Here is a 14,605-nt window from a genome sequence, read left to right on the forward strand (position 1 = left end):
GTTATTTTTTGGCCCACGACTACTTTTCAGTCTAAAATTTTGGCCGACCTGGCAAAACGTTTAGACACCCCTGGTTTAAGGGAGAAAAAAACCCCAATCATGAGTCTGTTTCTTTTTAACACGTTGAGTTCAGCTCGGCTGTTTCTTCTCAAACACATGAAACGTGTTTGGTCCAGACGAGAACGGTGTCGTCCCCGTTTGTTTCTGCTCCACATTCCTCCCGACAGACAGACCTGCTGCCTGCGTCTGTTTTGACACGTTTGTCTCGGAAACTGTAAGAGCTTGTCATCTTGATGAGCAATTTGGCTCCACTGATGAGCATCAGGTGGACAGAAACAGTTGATGTTGATCAGCGCTGGCATCCTGGTACCCAAAGGAAGCGATAAAACTGAAACGGAAAGAGAAACCCAGAGATGTGTTTGTCTGCATATCAAGATTTAAAAGGAGATTGGAAAAAAACAAGAATGTTAGAAAGGCAACTAACAATTATTTTAGTTTGATTCTCATTATTCTGACGATTAATCGATTAAAGATGAAACATTGGTCAATTACTAATTTTCCAAACACGTTTTTGCTTTTGTTTTTCTCGTCTTCTCCAGATACTTTGACTCAGTCGACATCTGTAAGATCCACTCAGACTGGCAGGAAGTGCGTCTCCAGGGCTGCTTCCCCAGCAAAGCCAGCGGCCCGGTCACCGTCACGGCCCTCACCGTGTTGGAGCGCACCGCCCTGGAGTTCGCTCTCTTCCAGGAGGGAAGCAGGTAACCTCACCCCCATCATCATCCCTTCCACCTCACCTGATCTCAGTCTGACTCCGCCCCCTGCTGCCTCGTCTCCAGGCGCTCGGACACGGCCGACAGCCACCTGCTGGACCTCTGCATCATGGTGTTCCGCGCTTCGTTCGGCAGCGGCAACAAGCTGACCCTGGGCCGTCTGTTGGCCCACAGCAAGCGGGCCGTCAAGAAGTTTGTGGGTTGTGACGTGATGCTGGAGCCGGGGGAGTACGCGGTCGTCTGCTGCGCCTTCAACCACTGGCAGATGAACGTGAGCGGGACGGGAGCTCCGCCCACGCCCAGTAAGACTTCCTGTCACAATATCAAATTCTGCTGGATGATAAATCGTCCTGGAAGTTATCGCGATAAACGATAATATTGGTCAACCAAGAACAAATTCTTTCAGTAAACTTTAAATTCTGATGAACATTTAACACTGGAACTGGAAGACATTTCAGTTATCCAAAATAAATAAACAAAACAGAAACAACAAATATAATGAATCATGAACACTGCAAAAACACAAAATCTTAATTTTTATCCAGTTTCACGTGGGTTAGGGTTAGCATTTCAACCCTTCTTTGCTTCCTTCCTTCCTACCTTTTTGTCTTGTATACAAGGTTGTCCTTCCTTTCTTCTTCCTTTCTTTCCTTCCTTCTGACCTCATGTTGAACTTTAACATTTCCTAATGAACCTAGAGAACAGCTCTCTCTCTCTGGTTTGGTTTCTATTGTCTGTCCGTCCTGATGAAGCCGTAACCGCGGCGCATTGTTCTGTCCGTGTCCACAGTCTCCAGTCCCACCAGCGGGGCGGCCCGCCGGCCCAGCCACGACTTTCCCGGCTACATTCTGGCCATCTACAGCTCCCGCCAGGTGATGGTGGAGCAGGTGGAGGCCACGCCCACCACACTGGCCGACGCCATCATCCTGCTCACAGAGAACAAAGGAGAACGACACGAGGTGAGACTCACCTCGCCGACCCAAATAAAGAGAACATTTCTGTCTTTATCTGGTTGGAGAAGCTTTGACCTTCTCTGTCCTCCATTTTGGTTTTAATTTGACCTTCACTGAACATAATTTAGCAGTATGTCTCCTCTGGTTTGTTGCTTCAGTAAATTCAAACCATGGGTTTTTAAAAAGTGTTGGATCTTTAATTTAAATGAGTTTATGTATATGTAAAAACATAAACATTGTGTTAGTGAGATGTTATCAGTTTATGCTGCTAAATGTTTTGCAAGCTTGACTGAATTACTGTTAGGGACATTTCTCTCTCAAAAGTGTCGCTAAACTTGTTGGATGAGTTTAAACATGAAGACAAGTTCTCCTGATTCATGCAAATAGTTATTTGGGAATTTTAATCCATAGAAGATTGGATAAATTTGTAAGAACATGTTCCTCACTTTGTTTCCTTTCCTCCATCCCTCCTTCCTATGTATCAGGTTATTTTTTTGTGATTTTAAAGGGCACTCTAACACAGAAACTTCTTCTTTCTCTCGTGAACAAATCTGTTTTGAATGGTGTGTTTTTTTTTAAGATGCTTTAAGCTTCTCAACACTTCTGAACTGTTTTTCTTTTAAAAAAACAACCCAGGTTCAGTTCCCAGCAGCACTCTGTAGCCACTACCTGAGCAGCAGTGTTTTAACATTGTATAAAGATACGAGTTCTTAGCCTGCCGTAAATAATTCAGGATGTTTTTTGTGAAGAACAAAGTTCTTTTGTTACAGAGACTATTTCTTGGAAGAGAAATACTGTTAATGAGTAATCTGATTAGATATGGCAGCTGCACAGTTGAACACTATTTGATCAGTTTTTTAAGATGTATAATTCACTTAAAAAGTAGATTATCTGCAATGTAAAATCCAAGGTCTTTTTTTAAACACATTAATATGAAGAATTTCACTGACGTTTGATTAAAAATTCTCTTTGAAACACTAAATTTTGAAGCCCATCTTGCATCAGTGACAAACTCTTTCTTGAGCCTCTACCTAACCTAGCGTGCGATGCATCCTCAGGGTCGTGAGGGCATGACCTGCTACTACCTGACCCATGGATGGGCGGGGCTTATCGTGGTTGTGGAGAACCGCCATCCCAAGTACTACCTCCACGTTTCCTGTGACTGCACTGACAGCTTCAATGTGGTTTCCACGCGCGGCAGCCTCAAGACCATCGACAGCGTTCCACCTTTACACAGGTACACACACACACACACACACCCCCACATACGTTTTTATTAAATATGAGGACGAAAGGCAAAAATAGGACAAATGGGTACATGCCTGTCCAAAGGGTCTAAGGCCTGAGAATCAAATGGTTTTCCTGCCATGATTCCAGGAAAACATTAATCTGTTACACACACAAGTTTTTATTTCTGCCCATATATAAACTTTAGTAACTACATTTGTACCTAATCCAGTGGTGTCCTTGACAAAATTGTTCAGTTGAAAGCACCTGAGGTTCTAAAAAAGACTCATTGAAAATTAACTTTTTGTGATTTTTGTTTTATTTTATTAATAATAAACTAAAGTAAAATTTTAAATTACTGTAGATGCAAAACATAAAGGTTTTGCACGATTGCGTTGTCATAAGACAGGCTCACAGTTTCTGATTTTTTTTTGTGACTGATTACTTTGTGTTTGAGTAAAAGTAGGTTGATGTTTGTAGTCCTGGTTACGCCATATTGAAGACAAATGCAGAAATGACGTTTGTTGATTGGAATAATTTTCTTTTTGACATTTTGGTCCATAAAATACCAAAATTTCCACTTAACTTTACATTTAGGTCCATCTGAAAATGTAATTTTTAAAATATGAAATAATTGACAATTTGATAAGTTACTCAGTAAGTGATTAGACTAATTAGTGCGACTCTTGTTGAAGTATAATTTTTGCGTCTTCTGCCCAACTCTGCTTACAAGCAACTTTTCAGTAAGATACAGGAGTTTGTTTAAAGGCAATGATACCTTTAAATTGATAAAAGCAGATTATTTCACTTGTAACAACATGTTTCACGTTATGTTATTATGCAGTCCTGTCGGTCATTTTAATTACACAGCATACATTTCACAATAAAGTTGGAAAAGTTTACAATTATTAATCAAACTTCAATTTTTATCACACATACCTCACTACATATTCATTTCCTCTATAGGTTATAGAGTAAAAAGAATATAAATATGCAGATAAATCAATTGATAAATACATAATAAATGTATGAAGAAATAATTACTTAAATATACTTTAAGAGAGTCAACAACTACATTTGCAACTTCTTTGTAAGCTGTTGCTTAAGTTGAAGGATGTTAAAGATACTTGGACAATATGCATTACGACAGCTAAAATTCAATATTGTTTGGTTTTTATTCCTACTATTAGCTCTTGGTATCTCTGCCCATTTTATATTTGTCTTATTTTTATTAAACTTAATTTTATTTTCTATTTTATCATTTATCCACCTGTCATGTTGTGTTTGTTGTGAAACACTTTGGTCAGTTGAGGCTGTTGTAATTGTGCTATATAAATAAACTTTGACTTTGACTTGATTTATTTTCCCCCTGGGACAAATAAAGGATTTTTGAATCTGAACTGACTTCAGATTCACTGACTTCCTGTTAAACTGGCAGTTTAACAGGAATATGTATGGTGTTTATACCCATTATGTAAGGAGTAAGTAGAACAAATGTTGCAGCAGTGCTTGTATAAACATGTTGGCCCCGTGGGGTTACAGCTCTGCTCTTCATAATCTTCCTCTGGCTGGATTCAGCTGTTAATGCGTTCAGGTTTCACATTATTAGGTTCGCCAGCATTTAACGTCTCCTTCAGCTGTACAGACATGCTCCAGTCCACATTAATGCAAATTAAACACTGGATATATCTAAAAACTGTTCAATTTTGCAAAGACTGGATTATTTTATTTCCAGTTGTTTAGTCTTGAAACAATTTTAATTTGGTGTTTTCAAAGTTTGGAAAATCTTTGATTTCTGTTTGAATTTCTTGAAAGTGCTTAATGTTCAAACTCCACATTTTTGTCATAAAGTCTAAATCTAACGTAACCCTACATGTTTATTTTTCACTGTCTGAAGTTAAATCAGACTAAACTTGTTTTAAGTCGGTTACAATTGCCAAAATTATTTTGATTTGCTTAATTCCAGAAAACTTAGGGGAATGTATTTTTGTAACCTTCTTCCTATTTTGCATTTAATCATTTAATTTGAGCCAGAAAGTGATTTACATTAACACGATTTTTGGAATTGTGTCAATGTAATGAATTTTTATTTTCCTAATGGCTCACTGAGTTATTTATATGTGTAATTAAAATATTATGTTGTGTTTTTTCTCTTTAACTATTTTTATTATTTAAATAAAAGTTATTATTAACAAATAAATAAAGTTATTGAAATCTGGCCATCCACCACCAATCCACTACTGCATCCATCTGGACCATCCAGGGTTGCATCAGTCATCAGTGAAAATTAATCTTCATGTCCGGCTGGGCCCACTGCCAACCGGTTGCTTATTTATCATTTATCCACCACCCAATAGTAAGTTCATGCACCGCAAGCCTCTGGAGGATCCTCCACCTTGAGGTTCCAGCAGCTTCTAATAACTGTTTGCTGCTTTATAAGGACATTTTAACAGCTTCTCTCTTAATCCGATGAATTTGTCTAACAGAAACTTTCCTCATTCTGCCTTTATCTGTACAAACCGTCTTTGTTCTGAATCAGCCACAAATCTCTTCACAGTATGATAAACGCTTCAGTTTTCGTTAAATATCTCATGTTTTCATACGGCACTACTGTCAGGATCTGTGTTTTTCCGTGTTTAGTTAGAGTTTTTTGTGTCCTTGAGTCTCTTCGTTGTCCTGTCCTCCCCTTGATTGTTCCCAGGTGTGTCTCGTTCTGTGATTACCCTCCCGTGTATTTAACTCCACCTGTGTTCCTTGTTCCTCGTCGGGTCCTCGTCATTGTTACGTCAATGTTAGCTTCTGTTTCGTCTGTGTTTCCTTGTGCCTGCTGCTTGTTACTGGACTTATTTACAATTAAATTCATCATCACATTCATCTTACCTGGGTCTACAGCGTCTGCCTCACCAACCCTCACCACACCTCATGACAGAAGGACCCGACCAGGACGAACGGTGAGGCACGCTATTTTTTAGTTTTACATCATGGACCCAGAAGATATAAAGGAGCTGACGGAAACGATCAGCGAGTATAAGGAGGCGATGGCCAAGCCGTACGCTGCCATCCGACGGCTCGGTTTCGCCATCCGCTTGGGGCTCCTGTTGGACTACTGGGTTCCTCGCTTTCCGCACCCGGGGTTGGTGGAGTTGCAGAGGGAGGCAGAGTGGGAGCGTATGGCGGCTCTAGCCGTCATGGCTGGCGAACCTCTGCCTCCCAAGCCGCACAGTCTCTCCGCCAGCCCGGATCCAGCTCCACCTCCGGGACCAGCACCCCCAACCGGTGCGGCCGGCGCACCCGGGGCCGTTTCAGCCGGCGTTCCAGCCGGCGCACCCGGGGCCGTTTCAGCCGGCGTTCCAGCCGGCGCACCGCAGGCCGAATCAGCCGGCGTTCCAGCCGGCGCACCGCAGGCCGAATCAGCCGGCGTTCCAGCCGGCGCACCCCAGGCCGAATCAGCCGGTGTTCCAGCCGGCGCACCCCAGGCCGCCCGGAGACAGCGACGTGAGCCGCCGGTGGACCCGGCCCCTCGTCGCCTTCCGGAGCTGTCACCTCCGCTGCCGGTTCCCAGGCTTCGCTGCGGCTCGCCCCCGCAGCCGGTTCCCAGGCTTCGCTGCGGCTCGCCCCCGCAGCCGGTTCCCAGGCTTCGCTGCGGCTCGCCCCCGCAGCCGGCCCCGAGGCTCCGCTCCGGCTCACCTCCAGCCGGCGCACCCGAGGCCGAATCAGCCGGCGTTCCAGCCGGCGCACCCGAGGCCGAATCAGCCGGCGTTCCAGCCGGCGCACCCGAGGCCGAATCAGCCGGCGTTCCAGCCGGCGCACCTTCCGAGACTCCCAGTGTTCCTTCCGAGACTCCCAGTGTTCCTTCCGAGACCCAGACTCCCAGCGTTCCTTCCGAGACTCCCTGCGTTCCGACTCTGACTCCCTGCGTTCCGACTCTGACTCCCTGCGTTCCGACTCTGACTCCCTGCGTTCCGACTCTGACTCCCTGCGTTCCTCCAGAGACCCTGACCTCCAGCGTTCCTCCAGAGACCCTGACCTCCAGCGTTCCTCCAGAGACCCTGACCTCCAGTGTTCCTCCTGAGACCCTGACCTCCAGCGTTCCTCCTGAGACCCTGACCTCCAGCGTTCCTCCTGAGACCCTGACTCCCAGTGTTCCTTCCGAGACCCAGACCCCCAGCGTTCCTTCCGAGACTCCCTGCGTTCCGACTCAGACTCCCTGCGTTCCTTCAGAGACTCCCTGCGTTCCGACCCTGACCTTCTGCGTTCCTCCTGAGACCGAGACCCCCAGTGTTCCTCCTGAGACCGAGACCCCCAGCGTTCCTCCTGAGACCCTGACCCTCTGCGTTCCTTCCGAGACCCCGACTCCCGAGACCCTCTACGTTCCCTCCAAGACACCGACTCCCGAGACCCTCTACGTTCCTTCCGAGACCCCGACGACCAAGACCCCCTGCGTTCCTCATAAGACTCCCAGTGTTCCGACTCAGACTCCCGGCGTTCCCACTGAGACCCCCTGTGCTCCACCAGAGACCCTGCCTCGGGGGGCTCGTCGTCGCCGTCTGTGGGCGGCCCCCGGGACTCATCATCGCCGCCTCCAGCGCCGCGGACGGCCGCTGGACCGCCTCCGTGGTTCCCGCCGCCACAGACGGCCGCCGGACCGCCTCCGTGGTTCCCGCCTCCAGCGCCGCGGACGGCCGCCGGACCGCCTCCGTGGTTCCCGCCTCCAGCGCCGCGGACGGCCGCCGGACCGCCTCCGTGGTTCCCGCCTCCAGCGCCGCGGATGGCCGCCGGACCGCCTCCGTGGTTCCCGCCTCCAGCGCCGCGGACGGCCGCCGGACCGCCTCTGTGGTTCCCGCCTCCAGCGCCGCGGACGGCCGCCGGACCGCCTCTGTGGTTCCCGCCTCCAGCGCCGCGGTCGACCGCCGGACCACCTCCGTGGTTCCTGCCTCCTTTGCCTCCGCCCACCCTGTGGGTAGTTTTTTGTTTTTCTGGACTCTGGCCCCCCGTCCAGCGCCCCTCCGCCCACCCTTGTTGTGTTTTTGTTTTTTCTGGACTCTGGCCCCCCATCCGGCGCCCCTCCGCCCACCCTTGTTGTGGTGTTTTTTTTTTTTTTTGGGCGTCTGGTAGCCGCCCTTGAGGGGGGGGTACTGTCAGGATCTGTGTTTTTCCGTGTTTAGTTAGAGTTTTTTGTGTCCTTGAGTCTCTTCGTTGTCCTGTCCTCCCCTTGATTGTTCCCAGGTGTGTCTCGTTCTGTGATTACCCTCCCGTGTATTTAACTCCACCTGTGTTCCTTGTTCCTCGTCGGGTCCTCGTCATTGTTACGTCAATGTTAGCTTCTGTTTCGTCTGTGTTTCCTTGTGCCTGCTGCTTGTTACTGGACTTATTTACAATTAAATTCATCATCACATTCATCTTACCTGGGTCTACAGCGTCTGCCTCACCAACCCTCACCACACCTCATGACAACTACACTATCTGATGATTTTGGTCAGCAGAGATTCTTTCTCTTTCCCATGTTGCTTGAAACCTGTGGCCTGCTTAATAATGTGGAACATCCTTCTTAAGTAGATTTGAGTTTGTGTGCTCCAGTTAACAATTAATCAATTACTAAATTAGTTTATCAATTATTTCAATAAACAATTAATCGTTTCCCTTCTTTAAGTTTTTATTTGTCGAGTCATTGATTATTTTAAAAACCGATTAATCACAATTAATTGTTTCAGCTCTAGCAATTATTGATATAGATAAATATGAAATGCTTGTGATATGTTTATTTATTTACTCGTTTATTTCAAACCTACAAAAAGTAAAAATGGGTGGTGGGGGGGGAATAAAACAAATTATCGTGCGAAAAGGAGAAGGTAGAAGATACGAGATTATGATTTCCTGCCCCTTATACTCAAAACCAACAAACATTTAAATCTCCCCACACCAAATAAACTCTTAAATTATTCCCACATTGACTGACACTTAAACCTCACCTTAAACGTACAATTATTTATGTAGTTTTATCACCAGCAATAGCATTTTTGGTCTTTGAGGCACCCATCCTATCCATCATATTTCCCAATAAGCTCCTTTTTAAACAGTTTTTTAAAGCTGTTTTATATTTGTTCTTTGTTTGAGCTCCTCGTTTAACCCATTCCATAAATCTGTCCCATACACTGATAAACAAAAACTCTTTTTTTATTCCTTTTTTTATCTTCTTAAATGACCACATTGCCCAGCTCTACTTTAACTCACACCCTCATCTTATCACAGAAAGTTAATCAGAACTCCATTATATTTCATGCAACTGTATGAAGCTCAGATTGAAAGCTCTGTTCTCTGTCTCCCCCTGCAGGCAGGTGCTGGTGGTACTCTCCCAGTTGGAGGGAAACGCAGGCTTCTCCATCACCCATCGCCTCGCCCACCGAAAGGCGGCGCAGGCCTCCCTGGGCGACTGGACTCCCACCAAGGCCACCCACAGCCCCCACCTCACCCCTGACATTGATGGGCTGCACAGACCCAGGCCTCTATGACCCCTGCCTTCTTCACCCCCCACCCATAGACTTTAACTCAACAACCTGTCAGACCACTGAAAAAAATCAAGCAATGGTAGAAAAGAGCTGTGGGGAGCCATGAGTTGCAGAGGAAGGCGAGTTTTCTGGTTTTGGAAGTGCGTATGAATGTGAAGTCTACAGAGCGTTTATTGGATCTCCAGATTTTTTTTTTTTTAGCCATGTGGAAGTGCCATTTCGGGATGAGAAGAGGGGAATGGGCCTCGACTGGATCCAGACCGAGACACCATGGGAAACTAGTTCAAGCTTAACTACTGAGCCATGGCCCCGCCCACACTCAGTTACTCACTTCCTCCACACGTCGTCCTCAACAGGATGCTCACCAGTCCTCAGTGTGGTACATTATGAGCCAAACCAGCTGAGTTTACAGCGTAATTAATGTTTATTTTATATTTAGTCTTACTTGTTTTGTAGCCTGACCTTCACCACCTTTTCCATTAAGGTTGCAGATGAAGCCATTACTCACCCAGTGCAGTCTGTTCCCACTCAGAGTAGCTCAAGACCAAACTTTGTTTCTGTCATCATGTAAGTGTTTTGTAGCAGGCTGTCAGAAAGCTGGATTTAGTGTCCATCTTTTTTCTCTGCTGTGACTCTGGTACCTTCCGTCTTTTTAAAAATACTGAATCAGGAAGAAAATCTCTGCTTGGATTAGACAACACACACCTCCTTTCTGATGGATTTTCTTCCTGAAAGGAATAGTTCAGAGTTTTTAAAGTGTTTTTTTTTTTTTTAGATATCTCTTGATGTTTTCCTGGATCTGTATGGTAAATCTGATGGCTAAAACCAAAATGGACGTCTGCCATTATAAACCTCTCCAGGTTTTCAAAAACGCATCATAAAAGTTGTTTTTTTACACCTTTAAATCCTCATTACTGCACAGAACCCTATAATTATTCGCACAGGAAATCGTTGTTGGAGGTGGTGCGTCACCAATAGTCTTCCTGTGTGAAACTCATTCTAAGAACAAAAAGTGAAGCAAATAAATCAAATAGCTTTAACATCTAGAAAAGCTCAGATCAAAATTTATTGTTGAATCTTTGCACTGCAAAAACATAAAATCCCACCAAGTATTTTTGTCTAGTTTCTAGTGCAAATATCTTAGTACAATACGACAAAACTAACTTAAAAGGACATTTTCAACAAGATAAAGCAGCTTGGTTTAAGTCAGTAATGCTTTATGATTGATTAAAAAAGTACTAGTTCCAGTGGCATTACCATCTGGTTGTAAACAATCTATTTTCATTCCCACTAGAGGTGCAGAAAAAAGTGATTCTCTAGGGAATTGTAATTCCTAGTCCTGAAAATTCTGAATGGACTCAAAATGCTATTTTAATCTGCTTAAATTTGTGTAAAATTATAGTTTGAATATTTGCTATTTTTTATTTAAGAAAAAGCCAAGCAGCTAAGCTAAAAGCTGGTAATTACTGATGAAATTTGATACAGTATGGAACCTTTTAAAATAGTTTTACATAAATGTGTTTACACTGTCTTTTCCTCATCAGTCACAAAACTTAAACAGAACCTCTAGAATAGAAAAATTGGTTTCTGAATTAAAAATAGTTTCTGAATGGAATCGTGACCCTAAAATTGGAATCACATGAAATTGCTAGCAATGAAAGATTTGCATCTCTAATTCCCACCCTGTTTCACTCAGGAAGATTGTTGGTGACGCACTGCCTCCAGCTTCCATTTCCTGTGTAAATCGTTGCAGATGCGACAATGATTGCAACGAAAGGTTGCAGATGTGCAACTAAAGGTTCATAAAATATGAACTTTTAGTTCATCGCACCATCTTAAAATGCTATGATGCTCTGGATTTGGGTGTGTGATATAGTAGAAGTCTACTTTGGTCTTCGTTAGCCTCAGATGTTTATGCTAAATAAAAAAGCCATGAATTATGTCTGCAGGTGGAAAATCCTGGACTGTCCCTTTAAGAGAACCATTTATATCTTTGCTTATAAACTTCTTGTTTACCAGGTAACGTCTCGTTTTAACATCATGTTGCACTCAAGGTGAAGGTCAGCTTTTATCCATTGTTTGTCAACATGTCACTTTAAGTTTTAGTGTAGCTTTAGAGCACTAAGGAGCTCCACCTGCTACTAGGGGGCGCTCTAACGGAACTGCTGGGTTTATTTCAGGAGGTCAGGGACTTCTCAGGCATCTTCTCCGACAGGAAGTCAGGAACGCGATGTTTGGAGACGCCAAAAAAAACCCAAACCCAGAGCTGTTTTCATTTCTGCTGTATTCTCACATCTGCAGTCAAAGCCATCACTCCTCCTGATTGCGTCCCCGTCGCCGTGGCAACACAGCAGCTTCATCAGAGAAACGGGACAGATGAATGCGGTACTAAAGTCAAAGAGAAGAATGGCGGACTTTTTTAATTAAGTTTTTTGTCTTATAATTACTTTGTGTAATGGAGGAAACACTTGAAAGCTTTTGAGCAAATTTCCTGATGCGTTCATAATTAGTGATTAGTTGTACTATTGGGCGCTCAAACTTTAAATCCCTAACATATTTACTGAGATGAAGACGAGTTTGTTGTCTTCTTCGTGGTTTCGGGTTTTTTTTCCCTGTCTTTCATCTTTCTGTCTGTCGGGTTTGCGACTGTTTGTGTGGCCATCGTTGTGCAGCTGTGAGCTTACTGTCTAATTTATTCACACCAGTGATTAGCTGAGCTCATGAATGATGGAGAGTTGGGATGAAGTTTGCTTTAGATTGAAAAGAAATGAACAAACACTGCAAAGACGAGGCACCTCAAACTTTTAATGTCATCAGATTCACTCTTCTTTTATGTCCTCTTTTCTATTTCCGTCATCTTCTGTTGAGTTGTGTTGGAGGCGCCCCCTGCTGGTGAAAAGAAGTGGTCGGTCCAGCCAACTTAATGCCTTTTTTCTCCTCATTTTTTTCCCTCCTTGTAAATTGTACAGACTGCAAAATTACAAAACTTGACATATTTGAAAATAATAAGAGAAAAAAATGAGCTGATCCTTTTAAACTTGTAAAAACTTTACAGTATGATAGTAGAACTGAACAGAAAAATAACCTGATATGAAAAAAAACAAATGCTGACGAATGTGATATATATATTTTAGTGATTTATTTCTTTTTTGGGGAGGGGGGAGTGGGTTGGATTATGAACAGCTGTATAAATCTGTATGTTTAATTTTCAATCTCAGGTTCCGATGGACCAAATAAAAAGATTTTTGTAATTAAAAACGAGTGTTTTCGGTTATGTTTTACAAATATATCAACTGAACAACATCTGTTCAACAACCACAGGATGTGTCTTTAATAAATGAGAATCTACTTGTTGCTCCAAACTGAAATACGGTGGTGGCATAATCATACTATGGGCCTACTTTTCTTCGACTAGATCTACACTTTCTGTCGACACTGCAAAAAAAAAAAAATCTTACCAAGTATCTTTGTCCAGTTTCTAGTGAAAATGTCTTAAGACACTTGAAATAAGACAAAATTAACTTGCAAGTAACTTTTCAGCAAAATATGGGAGCTTGTTTGTTTTAAATCAATAATTCCTTAATGTTGAATTGATGATAGTTTATAGGCAGATTATTTCACTTATAGTGAGACATTTTCCCATAAACATTAAGAAATGATTTACAATTTAATAATAGAACTTCTTATATTAAGAAATTATTGACTTAAAACATTACACTAGAAACTAGACAAAATTCTTGCTAAAATGTGCTTTTTGCAGTGAAGAGGAGTTACATGAACTTTTGTAATTACCAGTTAGTTTAACCCCAAATTTTCAGGTATCTGCAAGAAAGAAGGTGAGATTTTATTCTATTTTATTTTTTAGTATCACACATAAAAAATCAACTAAAGAATAACTTTGCTACTAGAAAATCAAAGTTTATATAATTCAATCGTGAGTCAGAACTTCTTCTATGCACCACAAATCTGGAACAAAAATGCTCAAACACAGAACAATCTACCTGTTTGTGTTACAAAAGATGAGATGCTAACCAGTTTTCTTCATACATGTCTCCATGGTTACCAATAAAACAATATTTGGTATATTTGTAATTATACATACTTATAATGTTTATGAATGCCATTCTTCTTACCTTGTGTTCGCTGTAAATCCGCGGTTACACCGAGGCTGACAGTCACTATGATTAACGGCTGCTGCTCATCGCTACCGTTTCTTTCCTCATTAAAAGTTATAAAATAAAATGACATGTTTGGTTTACAAAGACGAGATAAACCAAACATACTATATACCATATCAGCCTCGTCGCCTAATTTGGTACATAACATTTTATTATTGATTCAGTTCCTTGCTGTGCTTTTGGCAGACTATATTGGTTTGATTATTTGCTTATTTAATCAGCCAAAATAATAAGTGGTCATTTAAAGAACAAATCAGACATTAGATTAACAGTAAACACATGCATTTCCTACTTTAAAAGATATGTTAGTGCTTTCCGTGTGTTTTATTTTGAAATGTTTATATATTTGATGAATTTTTTGTTCAGTGGTTATTTATGCACCAGACATAGACCCGCAGCCCAGGAGCGGTTCTAGACGGGGGCCAACGGGGTACCAAAGAAGTTATACTAAATAAATGTCTTATGTTAATACTCCGAGGTGGATTTTTTTAACCTTCACAATTTTCCTTTAACCATGAATTAGAAATTATAGTGCTGCACTTTTAGCTACTGTATATGATCACTCTTTCCATCTGCCAGGGAAATAAAACCTGGATCTCTGGAGACACGAGTGGCTGTTTGGCTCACTTATTCAAATGATTAAATATTGCTCTGTTTTTTTGTTTCATTCTTTTTCAAGTGTTGCCATGGAAAAGCACTGATGATCTTGGCCCTCGTGGTAAATTTGATCTAGAAGCAGCCTTCAAACCTAACTCCTTATTTGTATAAATATTTTGGTAATACTCGTTACAATACCAGAATGTTCACATAACTTTTATACTTTTGGCTGCCTGAGGACACATTTTGAATATTAAATCAGGTGTTACGATCAGTTACTCAGTACTTGAGTAGTTTACCAAGTACTTTTTAGACTTAATTAAATGTATTTAAGGTATACTACCCTGATTGGAGTAAATTTTGGGATACTC

General features: G+C 42.6%; 1 protein-coding gene across 2 annotated transcripts in view; it reads left to right on the forward strand.

The window, feature by feature from the left end:
- Window positions 1-10,818, forward strand: part of capn15 (calpain 15) — a 58,160-nt gene extending 47,342 nt beyond the window's left edge. The window contains exons 8-12 of one of the 2 annotated variants that reach the window (XM_032575223.1): window positions 600-761; window positions 840-1,075; window positions 1,563-1,732; window positions 2,785-2,963; window positions 9,285-9,462. In XM_032575223.1, the coding sequence (XP_032431114.1) occupies window positions 600-761; window positions 840-1,075; window positions 1,563-1,732; window positions 2,785-2,963; window positions 9,285-9,462 (925 nt within the window). Of the gene's footprint in view, window positions 1-599; window positions 762-839; window positions 1,076-1,562; window positions 1,733-2,784; window positions 2,964-9,284 lie in introns of both variants that reach the window. The other variant, XM_032575222.1, reaches the window with a different exon arrangement.
- The last annotated feature ends 3,787 nt before the right edge of the window (window positions 10,819-14,605 follow it).

This window comes from Xiphophorus hellerii, chromosome 10 (assembly GCF_003331165.1).
Source record: "Xiphophorus hellerii strain 12219 chromosome 10, Xiphophorus_hellerii-4.1, whole genome shotgun sequence".
NCBI classification, from domain to species: domain Eukaryota; kingdom Metazoa; phylum Chordata; class Actinopteri; order Cyprinodontiformes; family Poeciliidae; genus Xiphophorus; species Xiphophorus hellerii.